Source organism: Podarcis tiliguerta (assembly GCF_965153285.1).
Source record: "Podarcis tiliguerta genome assembly, chromosome: 8".
Taxonomy (NCBI): Eukaryota; Metazoa; Chordata; class Lepidosauria; order Squamata; family Lacertidae; genus Podarcis; species Podarcis tiliguerta.
This window is the reverse complement of record NC_139541.1, coordinates 19185849-19205775: the sequence shown is the minus strand read 5'-3', so window position 1 is coordinate 19205775 and position 19927 is coordinate 19185849. Positions and strand designations below refer to the sequence as shown.

The 19927-nt window shown below is 41.5% G+C and overlaps 1 protein-coding gene and 1 long non-coding RNA gene across 15 annotated transcripts in view; one reads left to right on the top strand and one right to left on the bottom strand.

The window, feature by feature from the left end:
- Positions 1 to 19927, top strand: part of GNB1 (G protein subunit beta 1) — a 72218-nt gene that overhangs the window by 49043 nt on the left and 3248 nt on the right. For all 14 annotated transcript variants that reach the window (XM_083454208.1, XM_083454201.1, XM_083454207.1 and 11 more), the window contains 7 exons: positions 3414 to 3452; positions 6228 to 6334; positions 7821 to 7884; positions 11931 to 12093; positions 14955 to 15021; positions 16099 to 16300; positions 16918 to 17134. In XM_083454208.1, coding sequence (XP_083310334.1) covers positions 3414 to 3452; positions 6228 to 6334; positions 7821 to 7884; positions 11931 to 12093; positions 14955 to 15021; positions 16099 to 16300; positions 16918 to 17134 — 859 coding nt within the window. The remainder of the gene's footprint in view (positions 1 to 3413; positions 3453 to 6227; positions 6335 to 7820; positions 7885 to 11930; positions 12094 to 14954; positions 15022 to 16098; positions 16301 to 16917; positions 17135 to 19927) is intronic.
- On the bottom strand, positions 8900 to 18376 carry LOC310684011. The gene is made up of 3 exons (XR_014514650.1): positions 16513 to 18376; positions 13261 to 16369; positions 8900 to 13206 (listed from the first exon to the last, which is right to left on the bottom strand). It is a non-coding gene; the product is annotated as an uncharacterized lncRNA (long non-coding RNA).

Genomic DNA, 19927 nt, shown 5'->3' with positions numbered 1-19927 from the left:
TAGAACTACATTGAATACACTATTAAACACAGAATTAAAACAATGTATGCATAATTTTGTACAGGTATATTGTGAAACAAGACTTTTGACAGCCACAGTAGTGTAAATAACAAACAACTTCTGACCAAACACACTTTGTGTAAACAAAAGTAGTCAGGGGTTTTATAAAACTGGATTTAAGCTCTTGAAACTGACTGTGGTGAACAAGAAATCAAAGAGAAGCATATTTAGCCTCATTTTGACCCCTCCACTGGAATCCCTCCAAAAGGGAGATGGCACCATAGACTTCCCAGACCTGCTCTTCATGTGCATTTGTCTATGTGTGCATTAAAGGTGGAGTTACACACTGAATGCTGAGTTCATTGTGTTTACTTTTATACTCTACTTTCTCCTAAAGGTTCAGTTATATGTAGTTCAGTTCTCGGTCGAGTGATTAAGAGCAGAACACTGCTTACCTGTTTGGGAAATCCTATTATGAGTTGTGCTGTGTCTGTGTGCCTTGGAGGTTAACTCAAGCAGATTACCAAAGCACTGAAATAGCTTCCTACCAGTAATATATATGGGCACGGATCTATTAATGCTGCACATAGATGTGTACTTAGTTCCATGATTTGCAATGAGAAGTAGTTGGGTAATTGAGGCAGACTAGGTTTAAATGTACTTCTTGCCTAATTTGGAACAGTTTTCAATAGAAGTAATAGTAGAGGAGCAGGAGACGTTCTGTTTTGTTCTGGGCAGTGTGATGTATGGATGGGTGTCTTAGAAGTATCCAAGATTTTGAAAATGGACTTCCCATATATGAATGCAGCACCCCATTGCATAACATTGGCAACAAATTGCTCATCATTAGAATCCTTTGAGTGCATTTATTACAGTTTTTTTTATGTTGATTGCAAGCTGCATTTTTAGGCAGTTGCTTTTTTAAAAAAGCTCCTCAAACCCTTAATGAAGATGCTCATTAGGACTGTTTTCTTAACAAACTATGAGCTGGACCTTGAGTATTTTCTCAGAAGCAGCCTGCATAATCATTGGGCAGGGTTCACCTAATGTGGCCTGTCAGTGGAACCTCTGACTTTCCCTCCCCTGCCCCATACTTCTGAAATTGGCTGGAGGGTGGGTGGGAGAAACTCTGAAACCGTGGAGAAGGGAAGGGGAGATTGTTCCATCTGGCAAGCCGAAAAAGCTTTTGCAAATGGAACATTTGTAATAGCGTGACATGGAATTCCACCCATTGTATCATCCCTCCCCCACATCCTTCCTAAACTAAATAAAATAGCTTAATGTTAAATATATCAGTATAAAAGACTGTTGTGGGACAACTCACAAATTATCTAGCCACTGTATACATAACTAGTTAAAGAAATTAATATCCATGTCTTTCTGCCTTCATTAATTCTAAATTTCTTTAAACAAAAATGAAAGGTTTTGGCTTCAGCAAGGAGACTTTCTGTATCTTGCTTTCCTGTGTGGCTCTCTTGTTTAAAATAAGAACAAATACACTGCACAGCAAGAGGTGTATTGAGAAGCTACAGTACAGCAGACATTTCTGAGGCTCTTCCCCACTCTTTTTATTATTATTGAGAAGAGCTATCTAACCTAACTGTTGACACACATTATAGTGAACGCCTATGCAAACCCCACTGAACTTAGGAATTTGTGAAAGGGCATACTTGCTGGTTCACTGGAAACCTGCTGTAGATTGTGTTCATTATCTCTGTGCAGTCTTGCTAGTCAATTACACTTCCTAACTGGCAGTCTCTCCCTCTAATCCCAGCTGTTTGTCACATGTGTCCCTACACAACCCAGTTTGAATCTGAGCACTTGATAATTTCCTGTGTCACACACAACATGAGAGTGGCATTAAAACCTGGAGGTTTTCTATATTTTACTCCTCTTCACCAGGCTGCAGCAGAGGGAGAGATGGGGTTGGGTGACACTTCACTGCCATGGCTGTGAGATCAGTAGAACTAAAGCCACTTCTGTTCCTTTCCCTCAACCGTTTCCATTCTAAGTAACTTGAAATTAGTGCCTGGCTTCACTTATTATTTTTCTCTTCTGTGTTGTCTATTAGATTGTAAGCCTGCAGGCTGGGACTGTCTTGTATTTAATATTTGTGCTGTGCTCTGTAAATTTCAAGTGCTTTTAAAATAATTATGATGAAAAAATGTGTGTTAAAACAAGTCTTCCTACTTGGCATTTACATGGCTGCAGTGAGAGTGGGAAAGAAAAGTAAGATTCAACAAAGCAGCTGATTTTGATTTTGATTTTAGCACCCTATCTTGGCCCCCTGCTCCTCCTGTCTGTAATAAATAAATAAATATGAAGTTTCTTCTACTTCACATGATTTTTGTAAGGATATATGTGGTGAGAATTCTCAGGTGTATTTCACAATAGTACTTCTAGTTCACTTTTTTGAAAATAGTTTCATGGTGACTGGCTGCACTATGGCTGTAAAGGTAGGGTTGGAGGATCTATAGCCAGTTAAGCCATGCATGATTTTTAGGGGGGGATGTGGCTCTGTCAGATTGGCTCACTACACTGCACTACACCCTGAAAAATCCCTGTTCTGGTGTGCCCCATTAGGCTTAGGAAAACAGGTCCCATTCCTGAATTGCTGCCTTTTTTCTAAGCCATTTGCTGGAGAAAGGGAGATAAAGGAAGGAATAAAAAAGAGATAAGAGGAAGGGAGGTTTAAATGACTGTGTGTGAGTGGGGATTTAATGGGTTAATGGAGGGGGTGGGATGGACAAGCTCATCACCAGCATGCAACCCCCAGAGACTTACCCACAAGGATAATTAATGCTCAGCCTGAAACAGGTTCTCAACCCCTGTTGTAAAGCATCACAACTTCGTTACTGATGTATTGATGGATACATCACTTGCTGCCTGATCCTTTAGTCAGTTAAGAGGTACTACTAGTTTTAAATCTCTGTTAGCTGCTTTAAAATCAGTGATAGAGTTCTCCAGTGGCTGTAATTGGCTACTTACAGCAGCCAGATGCTGTTTTGAAGGCTGGTTTTTTAAAACACACACACACACACACACACACACACACACACACACACTTTGTACAAATGTGAGCAGTACAGCTTTATGTACTCAACTGGTTTGGGTCTGTGCCCAGAGAAAGGGGTTTCACTTTTTTATTATTTTAAAAAATCCTACTTAGCTTTATGAGATCTTAGTGTTTATTTTGTCACCCTAATTTTACTTCCGCAGTTTAATTTATTTTCTAAATTACTTGTGGATTATAAGATCCTCCTTTGAGACGCATGTACTGGGTCATCCCAGTTTCTTCATTTTTCAGCACCTTGTGAAATCTATTCATATAAGTAGATAGTAGCTTAGGAGCAAGTCATATCAATGAACATAATCCATTTTTCTGACACTCTCTTAATTCTCCCCTTTTTCAGGATGCTAGGAAAGCATGTGCTGATGCTACGTTGGCCCAGGTAGGTGGATGCTCAGTGAACATGTAATCAAAAGTATCTTGGTGTTATCAACCTTTTTTTACAAAACAAACAACCCAAAAATTGCTTATATGAAGGGCAAAGCTGAGGTATTTCAACTTGGTTTAATAGGAATGTTTTCTTTGAAAGGTTGCTGTATGATCACCATTTCGGTTTTCTTGGCAGCAGATGCCATGCTTACCACAGAAAGCTTCCTTAAATCATCCTCATTTATCACTGTCACCTGTCTGATTTATATGTAATGCTCTCAATTCTATAACTACATCACATTCTCAGTCTCATCCCCTTTGTGCTTTCTCCTGGAGGACTTAAAACATGGCTGAGGCTTACATTAGTGCAAGCTTTAACCCTGATTATTGCTCACCTGGGTATGCACAGGATTGAAACGTGTTTCAAAAGTGATTTGACTGTAAACACTGGTTAGCAATCATATGGAAGATTCATGCCGGGGAGGGTGGTTGGAGTCCTGCAGCCTCCCCTTTTTAATCTGCGGTCCTTAAGGAGTTGCATCCAGTTCACAGATGCTGTCCCAAAATGCCTGTTGCATGTGATGATGGACCAACAACTATTGCCTTGAAGTGCTTTTTCTATTCAGCATCAGAGGGTGTGTAAAGCAGAAGACATCCAGAAATGTAGTTGTGTTGGTTCATTGCAACAAAAGCAATGAAGAGCCTTTCAGCACCTTAATAAGAAGGTTCACCTTCTTGCTTATGCTAGGCTTTGTCCTTTAGATGTAGCCTTCAGTATGTCTAATGTTATAAGCATTGCTTGGCCATCTGTTGCCTTTCCCAGCATTAAGTTTGTTAGTCTTCAGATTTTTGAACAAGAGGTCAAAAAATAAAGGACATTAGACCTCTTGCAGCCAGTGGGGCAAGCTACCCACACATAAAAAGGAGCCAACAACATCTGTTGTCCCAATATTAATTCGGCTTCCTATTGCTTGTCCTGCTGAAGCTTTTTCGCCAGAATCTGAAGTTAAATGACATGATTATTATGATTATTCAAATTAACCTTAAGGCCCCAGGGTGGGTTACAACAATTAAAACATAACTTAATTATTAAACCACATTTGCACAATGTTAAAAACTACTTTTAAAATACAGAAATTAGATTGGACCTAAAAATAATGGTGTGTGAGTAGAGGAAGGAGGTGCCCGTTATTTGCTTCCACTGCTAATGTTGGCTCAAAGTGATGTGAACTGCAAAGCATTCTTTTTAGCACAATTTATGGGGAATCATTCACGTTTGACAGTTGCCAAAAATGCTGAATGAACAGTTCCCATCTTTTACATATGCTGTAACGTAGACTATGGGGACAGGGAGGGAGCTTCTAAGACCTGACATACAGCAGAGGAAGGCAATTATGAAGGAATTCTAAATCCGGAAAGCGGCCTGTACCCTACTAAGCTGCCTTGACAGATTTCAAGAGGAAGCAGGAATTCTTTGCCTGTGTCCTTTGGCTAAATAATTGTGTTACATGGAGACAGAACAAATATGCAGACATTTTTTTTTAAGTGGGCTGTGCTACAAACTTTTCTGGCTTCACTGCAGTATGCTACAGAGAAGCCTTAAATTTAATTGGCCACAGTGCAGGGAAATGTGCTGTGAAGGCATTTATCTCCCTTTTACTAGTGTTTTCCTAGAATACACGATTATTTTAGACAACAAAGAATACTCTAAAATATTATTTTAGACAAAACCTGTAGCAGGCTTTTTAAAACCCTTATGGCAGTCTTTCCCAACATGGTGGTCTCCGATGTTTTGGACTGCAGCTATCAGGAATGATTGTGAGCTCAAGGGCACCAGGTTGGAGAAGGCTGCCTTATGGCATGAAGTCAGAGGCCACTTCCATCAAGATGCATGAAATGATAGCCTCCATTGCTAGGTAGGAGTGTGAATGTATGGCTAATATACAAAATCAAAATAATATGGTTCCAGAAAAAGGGATGATGAAATGCCTGTCATTTCTGGGGATGTTTAAATATCTGCCCTTGACAAAAGCTGAGGGAAAAACATTCAGTCGAGCTAACATAAAGGTGCTGCGTTGGACTGGAATTATTAATTTTGAAATACTTTATAAGTGACTCTGTTATCTGTTGTATTTAAACCATAGAAGTTGGGGAAGCAAATTTTATTTACAGCTGACTTAATTTTTTGTTTTTCAATGTCCCTTAATCTGGTTCGAATATTACAATAAATATATTGCTCACTTGAATTATACAAGAGTTCCAAGTCAGTACCAATAGATCTGATTTTGCTATGTAAGAGTTGGAACCATCTGGATTTATAACAGTCCTTAAGTAAGTCAGAAAGCAGACAGTGAAAAATGAAGCAGTGGAAATGCCATATAAGTACTTTTCTGCTTAAAAAAAAAATAACCCTGCAAGTTGTCTTTCAGTTCTGTGATAATTCTGAGGTGGGGAATCTGTGCCTTTCCCTATGTTGCTGGCTCCCAGTTTCCATCAGCTCTGTCTGGTATAACCAATAGTCAGGTGATGGGATGTTGTTCAGCAACATCTGGAGGTTCCCAGGTTGCCCAACTCTGATAAATTATGCTTATACTAGAAGTTTGAAATGAGAAGCTTGTTTGGGAAGAAGCAGTAGTAAGCACCTTTGATTTTGTGTTTTGGTCAAGTTCTTTGGTGCAACAGGGAAAGAAATTCAAGAAGAGAGAGTAGTTTCAGTTAATGTTTCTTCGGTCAGGAAATGCTTTTGCAGCTGACATTTCTAAATATGTACAATTAACCTCCCATTTAGATCACAGCCAACATTGATCCAGTGGGTCGTATTCAGATGCGCACTAGAAGAACACTGCGGGGACACTTGGCTAAAATTTATGCAATGCACTGGGGCACTGATTCCAGGTGAGTTCCTGCGCTGCAGAAGGACCATCTTGAGTTGGTCATAACCTCTCAGCCTAATGATTGTGAGGATAAGATTGGGGGGGGGGGGGACGACGACGATGTATGCTACTTTGAGCCCCTTGGAGGAAAGGTGGGATAAAAATGTATAAATAAATGACTGGTCCTTGCTTAAAGGAATTTAAGAAGCAGACTGTAGACAGGAGGAGGGAGAGGAAATAAACTAGTGGCGGGAGGGTGAAATGAGGAAGGCAAAGATAACAAGGGATAACTAAGTCCAGAGATTGCAGTTGCAACAGCAACACACGTGTGTGTGTATCTTACTGCCACTTTCTACTTTCCAACAGCCCTGGCAGAACTAAAATATAACCTTGGGATTTTTGGGATTCCCACTTGAAGACGTCACTTTTACCCCCAAAATGTGTTTCCTTTTACCCAAGACAGCTGTACAAGGGATAGATGTACATTTTACATAGGCAAGGTTCTGAAGGGCCATATGTTTGCCTAGCAGGAGAGATTTCCCACTAGCACCACCACTTAGTCTTGTGTTTAAAAGTACAGGCAGTTACTTCATAGGGAATTTCATAATTCTATTGCCCTACTCTAGTACCAAAGGAATTGAGCAACACTGAAAACTAATAACATTTGTTCATCTATGCCGGCAGCAAAACTGAAATCCATTTTCATATGTTGGTTTCTCCTTGCATGGAAGAAATACAGATAGAAAATGCCTTATGGCTGCTCTAAAATTATTTTAAAATAATATTTCTGAAGCTTTCACACTTCTAAATATTCAGAGATCCAAAGCTGGCAGTCAGCAGGGTGAATATGCTGTTGTCATGGATTGCCAGAGCACAATCAATGTTCTCATAATTTTTTTTTTAAATTAAATATTTGTATATAGTGGATTTGTCTGCTCATAGTTAATAGTGATTAAATCAGCAGAAGCTGATGGGGGAAGAGGACTTTAATCTAATGAAAGCAATCTTATTAATTCACTTGAGCTTGTTTGTTCAAGTTAAATAATCTGCACTACTCTTAAGCACCTTACAGAACCCTAGATTTATCTTTAAGAATAGAAAAGACCTGGGAAGATGGTACATTAGAGGAAGTATGTCACTTCCAGTTGAATTCTGTCTGTTGCTTCCATTAATACAGTTTCGTAGGATATGTGTTATATTGGAAACATTCACAATGAGAGCCAGTTCAGTCCATTGATCAGTGGGTGACCTTGGTTGAAATATTTACTCCATCATGGGCTCCCTGGATGACTTTGGGCAGATCCCGCTGCCTCAATTTCTCAATATGTAAAAAGGACTTTCAGTGGCAGCTTTAGATGATAACGGGAGTAAAGCATTTTGCATATCAAAATATACTGTTGAATTGATTAAGACTAATGTATTCCAATGTAATTTGTCTTCCTGCACTTCTGATGTATGCTTTGTTTACATTTAACTTTTTATCTCTTTTCCCTAACCTGCCCTTCCAGGCTTCTCGTTAGTGCATCACAGGATGGCAAGCTTATCATTTGGGACAGCTACACCACAAACAAGGTGAGAGCAATTAATAAGGTTCAATGACTTAATTCCAACTTGGCTAAGGGAGGAAAAGCAAACTACAGGAAGAACGCTAATAAAACAAATCCTTCAGATTGTGTATTTTTGTTCGGCTTTTGTTTTATTCTGTGAAAGAAGGATCCCATGGAGGGGCAAATATAGACTAATTATAGACTAAAGTAATAGCTCAGGGTCCCGTCCACCCCCTCCCCCCTCTTTGGGAGATGAGAAGAAAGAAGCTAAGTAGCGGGTTTGTTTTCTTGGAGACATAAGCTGTGTGGGGCAAAGAATAGCTTCTGTGGTTCTGGCCTTTATAGTGAAAACTGATGAGGATATTCAAGATAAGCCTGGGTGCAGTTGCATGTGACATGGATCTTGATTAGAACAGGCTTAACACCTTTAACAGTGGTTAAACACTAAGTGATTTTGCATTTAGTTATGTGGGTACTGAAAGGAGAAAGCAAGCACTGTAGTGATTTATGAACTGAAAAGTATAGCTAGGCAAGTACAGAAAGTTGGACTTAACCATGAAGTGATGTTCTCATCAGCAGGGAATGGAGCTGACAGATGGAAGAAGGCAAGGCCCAAACTAGGGGGATGGGGTGGAATTGTTATGACCTTCCTGGAGATGAAAAGCATTCCAGTTACAGGAATTGACTTCAGCATAGAAATTGCTTATGAATTAAAAAAGAAAAAGGAAATCGTTAACAAAAAATAGTTGTCAACAATTTAATAGTAGTTACAAAGAAAAAATAGAGGGACAGGAAGCAGAAATCCAACAGTGTACCTAAGAGTTAATGTGGGAAGTTGCATAGGTGAAATGCACAATGGATGGATCTGTCTGCTCTACACCCAGCTTCCCATTCTTGGGAGGTGGAGGAATAGACTGTTAAGAGGCTGTCTAATATGTCATTTCAAGAACATGAACCCCAAAACAAAGAGAAATGAATAACTCTGTTGTAGGGCCCATATATGGAGGGGATAATTCAGCATGACCAAACTTGATGACCTTGGAATGTCATTTGAGGATGGAGATTGACCTGTTGACCACTTTGTGACTTTGGCCCAAGGCAGATGTGGTAGCTTTTCCACACATGAGAAAAGGCTGTTACACCCATGTGTATCCACACCATAGCTGTCAACTTTTCCCTTTTCTTGCGAGGAATCCTATTCGGAATAAGGGAATTTCCCTTTAAAAAAGGGAAACGTTTACAGCTATGATCTATACCTGTACATAATAAGGTAGCCAATGTGTTTCCTAACCCCTATACTGATTATGCTTTTGGGGATTTCTTCCTTGCTCACCAATATTGGCAAATTGAGAGCCTGGGGTCCTAAGTCTAATGTAGACCTCGAGTGCTTGGTGAAAACTCTGTATATACTGTTCCTCATTCCTTGGTGAAATGGTCTCCTGAAACTGTCGAATTCAACTTTTTTTTCTGGCATAGGGTGTGGCTGCAACCTTTGGATAGTGCTGACTTGGAGTGATCTCTGGGAATTCTTTTCAAGGAACAATCCGAAGTCCACTTAACAGTGGATTTAACTATATTGGACTGGGGACTCACTGTCCCTACATTCAGCTTGACTTCATTGGCTGCTAAAGTGTAGGGAATAAAAATCTTGGCATCTAAGCTTGCATTTGTCATCAGGGGCAAAAACCTTAGTCAAATTCTATAAATGCAGAAACATACGTTTTGATGAGGTGCGCATACCAGGAGTTCATTGGGTCAGAGGCTTGAAAACCTGAGCAATGGACATCCAATGCCACCTTAATGCCTAAGGATTAGGGGCGCATGAGATTTTAAGTCGAAAAGCTTTACCTTTTGTTGTATCTACAACTTTTGGAACCAGAGTGCCAGAAATTAGTGTAGCAACAGGGCCATTCACTAGGGAGACCCTTCAAAATTCCTAATGGTTTGCATGAGGCAGTTCTTATTTAAGCTGTCGCTATATAGAAGAGCTAACCAGCTCTTTGCTGTTGCCCTTGCAAATGATAGAGCAACCACTTTGTCACTAGTAACCTCCCAAGGGTAAAAATGGTAGGGGAAACAGAAGAGGGCTTAGAGACCTCTGTTGCTTTCCCCCCCTATCTGTAGTTGCCCTGCTCTCTTGGCACCTGTGGGTAATAGCTAGCAGCAGATACCATTTTATGAATTTCTGGGGCACTGCAGAATGTCATGGAGTGTTTCTAAGTAATGCACCTCACATTAATTGGTCTGCAATAACTTACTACAGTCACTTACACAGATCAGAACCCCTATGTTTACAGTGAAAAGATAGGGGAGAAGGATTACCCTGTGGCTATGATTGTAATGAGGTAACTAATCTGCATTACAGTGTTACTTTTCACCACATTCAGGTTAAGAACAGTTTCAGGTTAAGAACGGACCTCCGTAACGAATTAAGTTCTTAACCCGAGGTACCACTGTATTCTATATTTGCTCATGCCATCCACAAGCTTCAAGACAGTATTATGAAAGTCAAGTGACTATGCAGTTCCCCAGTATTTGTCCTCCCGTGTGATCAAGCATAATTGCATACCTCCAAGAAGATCAAACGTTCCGAGATAGGAAACTTAACAGAGTCCTATTGTCAAATTACAGGCTATTGTCCTATTTATCTCTCTCCCCCTTGCTCCCCCAGCCCCGCCAAAAAAGGATAAGGAGACTTTTGTCAGTAAAGGGTATTAATCAAATCCAGGAAATTGGATGACAGTTCTGCAATAACCAGAATGTAGTTTTAGATTAGTATTTTTATAAGTCTTTGGCTAGATTACACATACGAAGTCATGTCTAAATATATCTCTAGCAACACTGCTGTAGCTAAGCAGTCTTGCACTTGTGCTGGATGTGATGGTGGTCCTAACAAAGAAGATGCCCGTAAAAAAGTGCCCTCTTCCAGTGATGTGGTTATGAGCAACCACTTTGAGGCATTTCATTGGCTGTCAGGGAGGGGATATATTCTTTGGTGATTAAATAGCTGTATTTTTAGTAATGAAGCATCACACCTATTGCAGTGACGTGCTCAACTAACATGTGCTGGGTCTTGATTTCTTTCTTCTTTTAATCCCTAAAAGAGAAAATGTTAAAGAAGCAACAACTTCAAGGACTTTATTTCATAGTAAATCTCAGGGGCACACAAATAAATGCAGCAGCCCTGGCTCATGGAGCTTATAAGCATGAAAGATGGGGAAGTTTTGATGAGAAAAGGTAGAATTAAGCTGGGTTGAAAAAGCTTAGAACTGAAATGCGGAAATGTTACCGTTGTTGAAAGCAAAAGAAATTTCAAATGCAGACTATGATAATATGTAGTTGGGGTTGGAAAAAAAAGCACAGAAGCCTGGGCTTCTGAAAATGTGGTATCGATGGCTGGGAATGGGGCATTTTTCAATAATGGATGCAGGCTCCAAAATAGGGCCTTGGCTAGACAATTTGAAACCTTGCTCAAATCGTCTTTGCAACCACCATGTGAACATAGAGCTTAGGACTCTGTTTCTTGTAAACTTAATCTACTGCATGTAGCTATTTCTTACAGCCAGGTTTCTCTTTAGTACTGTATACAGGAACACAAGAAGAGCCTGCTGGATCACACCAAAGACCCATGTAGGCCAACACCCTGTTCCCCACATTGGCCAACCAGACGCCTATGGGAAGCCCACAAGCAGGACATGATGGAAATAATCCTTTCCTGCTGGTGTTTCCCAGCAATCCTTAGATGTTCACTGCCTCTTGTATTGTTTTAAAAAAGGTTTTAAGGATGTTCTGCAAATGTTGGAAGGCAGTATACAAATTGACAAGTAATATTTATTCTGGAGCATGTAACCTTTTGCACAGTTCTACTTTTGTTTCAGTGGGGTTTCTGTAGGAGAATTATCTCCCCCCGCCCCAAAATCAGATCTGTTTCTCTCCCAGTACACTTCATTTAACTGTTAGCAAAGGAAAATAAATCTACAGCTGAGCTGGCCACCTTTCTTTACCTCTTAATAATGGGCAAGGAACCTAACAAAATGGCAGCTTTACCCCCTCTTTTTTTCCCCATTCTAGGTCCATGCTATTCCCCTGCGTTCATCCTGGGTAATGACTTGTGCATATGCTCCATCTGGAAACTATGTGGCCTGCGGTGGTCTTGATAACATTTGTTCCATTTACAACCTGAAAACACGTGAAGGCAATGTACGTGTAAGCCGTGAACTGGCTGGCCATACAGGTGAGTGTGTTTTTGCTTCACTTAGCTCTACAACATGGGTAGGCAAACTAAGGCCCGGGGTCAGATCTGGCCCAATCGTCTTCTAAATCTGACCTGCGGACAGTCCGGGAATCAGTGTGTTTTTACATGAGTAGAATGTGTCCTTTTATTTAAAATGCATCTCTGGGTTATTTGTGGGGTATAGGAATTCTTTCACATTTCCCCCCCAAAATATAGTTTGGCCCCCCACAAGGTCTGAGGGACAGTGGACCGGCCCCCTGCTGAAAAAGTTTGCTGACCCCTGCTCTACAACATGCCTTCAACATTTCTTTTTAAACAGTGTCTCTCCCCCCCCCCCCCCCCCGTGGCATCTCTTGAAAGATTACTTTACATCTTGCTTGTGCGTGACACATGGTTTTCACCAACCTAGTGGTATTTATTTCTGCCACCTTCCCCTTCCTCACATTTTCACCTTAAAAAACAAAAGCACAAAAGCTAGGGGACAAATTCAGCAATAAATCCATAGTTTTACAGGCAGTTACGTTACTAAAAAGCAATAATGGTTTCCCTTGTCTTCTGTAAATCTTGTTGTCTAGACATTCCTCCCAAAACTGGTCTTTTAAAAAAAGCAAACATTGCCACATCCAACACTATATAAACTAAAAATAATCTTTATGTAGCAAACATTATGATAGGTGCTTAAGCATTTTGTTTCCTTATTTTCCAGTACCATGGTCAGGTTCCTTTATTTAATAGATGAAAATCCTGATGTATTCTCTTCTAAAGACTGAGCATCTGTTTCACTTTGGTCAAAGTTCCAAATGTATTATTGGAACTTTTATCAGGCTTTGGTTGGTCTGTGTGTGTGCTGCTCTATGCCCGTTTTTCCACTATGAGCTAAATGGTTTGTGTGCCAGCTAACTGGCATGACTACCTCCAGGGAATCCTGAGTGCTGTAATTTGTTGAGAGGTCTGAGAATTCTGTGTTGAAGATTCCTACTCCACCCTCAAACTACAGTTCCCAGGATTCCCTGGAAAGGGGGATAATTGTGTAGCCGCTTCATGGTGTAGATGTTCATCTGGACAGCAGAGGGAGATACCAAAAGAGCTAGTCTCTTAGATATGCTGAGTCCTCTGGTGTTGATGTATTGCCTGTGTGGACTTTGGAATTGAGTTTCCTGCCTTTACTTAGGCACTGGTGCTCCTTGGTGTACTTTTATGCAAATGGGCACCATATGTAACATTCAGTGAAGCCCCCCACAAAGTTTCAGTTTGCTCCTGAAATCAGTAGTAATACATCAGATGAGCTGCAGAAGAGAACTGGCTCAGGAGGAATTCCATCTTCCAAGGTTACAGATTCCTGCCCCCTCCCCCCGCCACCTCTCCCCGAGCTATGTCACATTTTTACGCCGTCTTTTGTTTCTGTAAAAGAACAGAATCTCAAGGTGCGGCCAAGCGCAGAGGCCTCTTCCTCCAGAGGTTGCCAGCTTGGCTCCGGAAAAACCTTTAACAGTTCTTAAGAGGAAACCTCAGGCGGGCTCTGTGTCTTGCTGGCTTTCCACCGCTGCAAGGCTTTACTGATACAGGCTAAAGGGAGCTCTCTGAAAACTGCTCACAGAGGGGAACTAAGGTTACTCGGCAATGAATAGTTATTTATAATCCAGCAAAGCCAAAGTGTTCAGAACTCTCAATTTAATGTAATGAATAACAAATGGCGTATTGAAACTGGTGTTTGTGGTGCATTTCTTGCATCGTCTTTTAGCTGCTTCATAGGAACTCTGTGCTATGAGCAGTTAAAACTGATTCTTGGCAGTTTTGATAACGCAGGCAAATCATGTTCACAAAAAAAGCTCTTCGTAGGAGGCAAAAGAGAAAAAGAGTGAATAGCTGTTGTGATGGGATTTTTGTTTTGTTTGATCAACCTTTTCTTTGAGCATAAGGAGAGGACACCTGATAGGCCTGTACTTCTGGTGAACTGCTGTTTGACACAGCGCTAGCTACTTTCAAAAGCGGCCGGAGCCTTTGCATTCTGGAATTATGATCTCTGCTGAATTGGTCTGTCCATATAACTAGTTTATTACAAACACAGTTCAAGGAGCTTGGGGTGAGGGCAAAGTGGCCAGTCATGTTAGTAACAGCTGTGGGACCAGGCCTCGGAAGCTGATGTGTTTAATCTGTGATTCTAAGAAGCAATACTGCGACATAGAGCAGGAAAAGGTTCAGAAAAGAGAAACCAAAATGATCAAGGGGCTGGAGCAACTCCCCTGTGAGAAAAGGTTATAACATAGTGGGGCCTTTTTAGCTTAGAAAAAAAGAAAGTTAAGGCAGGGCATGATAGAGGTGTGTAAAATTATGCATGGTGTGAGAAAAGTAAATACACTTCTTCGCAGAGCATGTAATTCAAGCTATGAAATTCACTCCCCCTGGAGGCAATGGTGGCCGCTAACTTGAATTATTATGACAGAAGATTAGGCAAGTTCATGGAAGATAAGGCTATCAGTGAATACGATCCAGGATGGTTATGTACTGTCTCAAGAGTTTGAGTCAGTATGCTCCTGAATACCAGTTGCTGGAAATGGCGATAGTGCTGTTGTGCCCAGCTCCCTGCTTGTGGGCATCTGGTTGGCCACTGTCAGAGGTGTTGAATTTGTTGGGCCTTTGGCCTGATCCAGCAGGGCTTTTCATATAATACTTTACTGTGTGAAAGCTTTCCCCGAAATACGTTAAAGATGCTTGGGGTCCCTTGGCCCTGGCCTACATCTTCGTCTTGCTGTTGGAGAAAAGAAGGTGGAAGTTAACAAAAACAATGGGTGTGAGATGCAAAAAGGAATTGTCCATATTTAATCACATTTCCTTCTTTTTTAATCCTCTTCCTGCTGCAGGTTACTTGTCATGTTGCCGTTTTGTGGATGATAATCAAATTGTTACCAGCTCTGGAGATACCACTTGGTAAGGCACACGCCAGTAGTGTTACTGTAGAGATTGGCTTATATGCTAAACAAACTTAGGGAGCGCCTTTTCTCTAGTGTCTACTCCCTGCTTTGCTCGCTTTCAACTAGCAAGGAGATTTAATAAGCATTGATCTTTAGGACTTGCCAGTCTGAGAACAGGACAGCTTAAGCATACCTTTCCTTCCCATGAATGCTATTCCTGTTTGCATGTGCGAATGTAGCATACATATTTAATGTTAGGATAAATAGATTCAGAAAACTGAAGTTACAAAAAACACACAAGAAGAGTTTTGTAGACTAGAGTAAATATTTTTACTGCTACAGCCTTGCAATCTTCACTGAGGTGGGTGCTCCAGCTGTCAATAAAAAATATTTGTTTTGTTTGTGTGGGGGTTGTGTTCCAGGACATTGAGTGTGATGACGGAGCATGTATAAGCCTGCCCCTGCCCCCATTTCCTGCCACTTCTGGGTTTGTGGCGATGCGGGAGTGCACAGTTGCGCATGCCTTGAACGTGCGCAAAATGGTCACTACCTCTATGCAGTTTCTTAGGGCTCTTAATTCCTTTGAGAAAGAGAGCTCTAACTGCAAAGAAAATGAGTCTCCCATCTGGAAAAAGTCTACTTGCCTGTGTGTTAAAAATGTTTTCATTGGATCTTCAAAACATGCTGGTATCTAAGGTGGCAGATTCATTGTTTTATTTTTTATTGTAAACTTCCTACAGATTTTCATGTTACCACTCTGTTTGTTATATGTTCATCTGAGAGTGTACTTCCTAGTATAGTTATGCACCCTGAAGCGCCTCTTCCCACCCACCCCCGAGGATATTTTTTTTTTATTGGAAGAGCACTCCTGTCATGTGTGTCCTCACCTTTAATCTGCCTATATGAAGGCCTACCACCTCAGTGCAAGCAAGGCTAAAGTGAACCACTATTTTAGACAAACCACAGTGTCTCGGCCTTATTTTCCCTAGTATTGCTTTTCTTTTCCTAGATTTCTGTTACTGAGTTAATATGTAAACAAACAATTGGAAGCACTATATAAATGTGGATTCTCCTTAAACCTTTTCTCCGCCAGCGCCCTTTGGGACATAGAAACAGGCCAGCAAACAACCACATTTACTGGTCATACCGGAGATGTCATGAGCCTGTCCCTCGCTCCTGATTCCAAATGTTTTGTTTCTGGTGCCTGTGATGCCTCTGCAAAGCTGTGGGATGTCCGAGAAGGGATGTGCCGGCAAACCTTCACTGGGCATGAATCAGACATCAATGCCATCTGTGTACGTAAGAACTTTCTGGGGAGGAGATGGGATTTTGACAGTGTGTCTGTCTTCATGCAGAGCAGGTGGCTGGCAGTTACTATGGACATCTTCTTAGTAAACTGTCTTTTTTATTAATTTGTAAAATACTATTCCAAAATTGAACATAAAAACAGTTATTCTATTCCATGAATGGTATCCAGCTAATTTCCACTTGCCCAGCAGAACATCACTCCCTTGTTTGCTCTCCCTGTGCATGCCCTGTGTCCTCCCCACATTTGCTCCAAAGGTTTTGGGGAACCCCTAGAAGAGAAATAGCGGGGAGGGGAGTGGGGAAGTTCTGTTGCACAAGTGAAAATCCTTGTATTGACAGAATGCATTGCTATCCAGCTATGCTGGATACAACCCCATATTTCCATATGAAAAATGAACACATCCTTCTAGTTATTACATTAAATTGCTCCTATAAATAACTCAACCCAAATATTTACATATATCTGCCCATTATTCTGGTATTGGAAAATCACGAGATCTTCTTGATGGAACTTGAAACAGCTTCCCAGCTGTTGTTGAAGCCTCTTCCAGACTAGAGCATCTTTCCTGTGTGTTACATCCTTGTTTCTCTTTTTTCTCTCAAGTTCTTCCCAAATGGCAATGCGTTTGCCACGGGCTCTGATGATGCTACATGCCGGCTCTTTGATCTCCGTGCTGACCAAGAGCTGATGGTTTATTCCCACGACAACATAATTTGTGGCATCACCTCTGTAGCTTTCTCCAAGAGCGGCCGTCTCCTCCTAGCTGGCTATGATGACTTCAACTGCAATGTGTGGGACACACTCAAAGCTGACAGAGCAGGTAATGCTTCTAGTGTCTCTTGGACTAAAAATAGGGACTGGGGAAAGAAATGTGTGTGATTATGGAACAAGCAGGGTGCTTGAACAAAAGAGGGTGAAGTAAGCAACAAGATGGAGAAGAAAGAATAGAGAACTGAAGCAGTGCTCCCAATTGTTGAGTGGAAGTGGGGGGAATCAAATCCATGATCCCCAACTTTGGACACTTGCCTGTTGTTGTTGTTGTTGTTGTTGTTGTTGTTGTTGTTATACTAGCATTCACCCTGGGCAGGTCACACCATTATGACACAATATTTAAAACTGTTTAAAACAAGTTAACAGTCACAAAAATAACGTGGGTCCTAAAAATACCTAAAGGATGAAAGGCCAGGGTCGAAAGGTATGTCTTCAACATTCACCAGAAACGGTATAATGAAGGTGTTGGACACACCTCTGTGGAGAGTAAGTTACACAACTTAGGGGCTGCCACAGAGAATGTCCTCTGCTGGGCTTGGACCACCACCACCCAAGCCTCTGAGGGCAGAGGAACGATCAAGAGGGTTCCTTTAGCTGCTCTTAGCACCTAAGAGGGTCTTTGGGGAAGGAGAGAATCTCTCAGGTATTGGGGCCTAAGTCATTCAGAGCTTTAAACACTGGTGTGAGCACCTTGAATTGGACCCAGAGACAAACTGGCAACCAGTGCAGCTGTTTTGAAATAGGTTATATGCAATCTAAACAGAAGCTCAGCAGAAATCTGACTGCTATTGAAGGTTCCAAGTTGTCTTCAAGGGCAGCCCCATGTAGAACTTACTGCAATTTTAGTCAGATTAGGGCCCCCCATAGCATCCAAAAACAAAAATTAAGACAGCCACTCCCCTCTGGTAATTTGAGTGCTAACCTGGGGCACCCTAGGCTAGCAAAGGCATGGCAGTGGTAAAAATAACCTGAAGCCAAGCTACACAATCAGCAAAATAATATGGTTCAAATCTTGCTGAACCACATCACATCAGAAGGTAGCTGTGACAATCTGTATAAAAACATATAGTACTTACTCAACCTGTCTATTCTGGGCAGGTAATGATCCAAATAAGATACAGAAATAGCCTAGATTCTACAAAACAGACACCTGAAGCTCATATTGACTGCTGATCACTAATTGCTTTGATGATGTATTTCTAAAAGCTTTACATTCCTTTCAAATGCAGCACTTGGGATTGAATATATTAATTCCCATGCAAGAGCTTCAGTTGCATAATCGATCATTTTCAAACATTTTGGTAACTTGTGTGGTAGGAGAAGGCAAGGAAAGAAGAAATCAGAAAGTGAGCGCGGGGGAATAAGCACACACTTTGGACCTCGGAGAGCGAAAGGATGAGTGTGTGTGCTCGTGTGCATGTTCCATATTGCGGCTAACAAAATGGAAGTGGTCCACCATTGCTCCAAAGAACTAGCACCTGTGCAATATTAATGTTTTGACATTACCTCATGATGATTCATATGAAGAATTGTCAGTTCTGTTGCATAGAAATACTTAACTGATGTTTAGTATTCACGCTGTGAGTTTTTTTGTTTGTTTGTTTGTAAGGTACCAGTAACTCGGTTAATGATTTGTAGCTGCTGATTTTTATGAACTTAAAATATTGCGCTCAGCAAAATACTCCCTCTCTTAATAGAATTTATTTTACTTTCCTGCCCTTAAACATTGTTTCCAGAGCTTCCACTGTTCATGTACCTTAACTTGACACTTTTTCACCCCCCCCCTTTGGTATTTACTAATTATAATGGTGGGGGATCTGTTGTGTAGCCCCAGAAACCACACCCTCCCACAGCAGAGGAGCCAGTACAGTGGTACCTCGGGTTACATACACTTCAGGTTACAGACTCCGCTAAGCCAGAAATAGTGCTTCAGATTAAGAACTTTGATTCAGGATGAGAACAGAAATCGTGCTCCAGCAGCGCGGCGGCAGCGGGAGGCCCCATTAGCTAAAGTGGTGCTTCAGGCTAAGAACAGTTTCAGGTTAAGAACGGACCTCCAGAACGAATTAAGTACTTAACCCGAGGTACCACTGTACTTGTCTGCTTGATATTACTGTTCCAAAAAGAGATGTGGAAGAACATGGCAATTTCTTTAAAAGAAAGCTGCCTCTTTACTATGCTACATCGTAACAGAGCAGCCCTTCCAGCAGCTGGTCCTTGCTAGCTCTTTAGTTTCTTGAGTGAGCATACATTGTCCTCAGTCATAAACACCCTGTTCATTTTGACAATTATCTGCACCAAAATAGCTCCCTGCCATTTGGACCTGGTTTCTGTGTGGCAGCATGCACAGTGGAACCTCTGTTTGCTACCATAATCCGTTCCAGAGGTCCGTCCGGAGGTCAAAACAGGTTGCTGGGAGAGGCACCGTTGTGCACAGGCACGAACGGTGATTGCCCACTTCTGCGCATGCACAAATGGCGATCGCCGCTTCTGTGCATGTGCGAACGGCGGCAAACCCGCCGGTTACTTCCGGGTTTGCCGCAGTCGCTACTTGGAATGACCATAAGAAGAGGCGGTGGTAAGTAGAGGTTTGACTGTATTCTCCAACATGCCATTGGTCTCCAGGCTTTGGCTGTCTCTCATAATGTGTAGGATTCTGGTGCTTGAGGCTTAGATGCTGCTGACTCAAGACTTCCTTGAGGTTTCTGTAGCTGCCCTTTTATGCCTTGTGCAGACGGCTTCACTCTTTGGTTTTTTAGTGTGACAGCCGGCTTGGAACCATGATGGGCTGCAATTTGTTTGTACTCGCTTGCTTTAGCTGAAAGCTCTAGAACATCTCTGA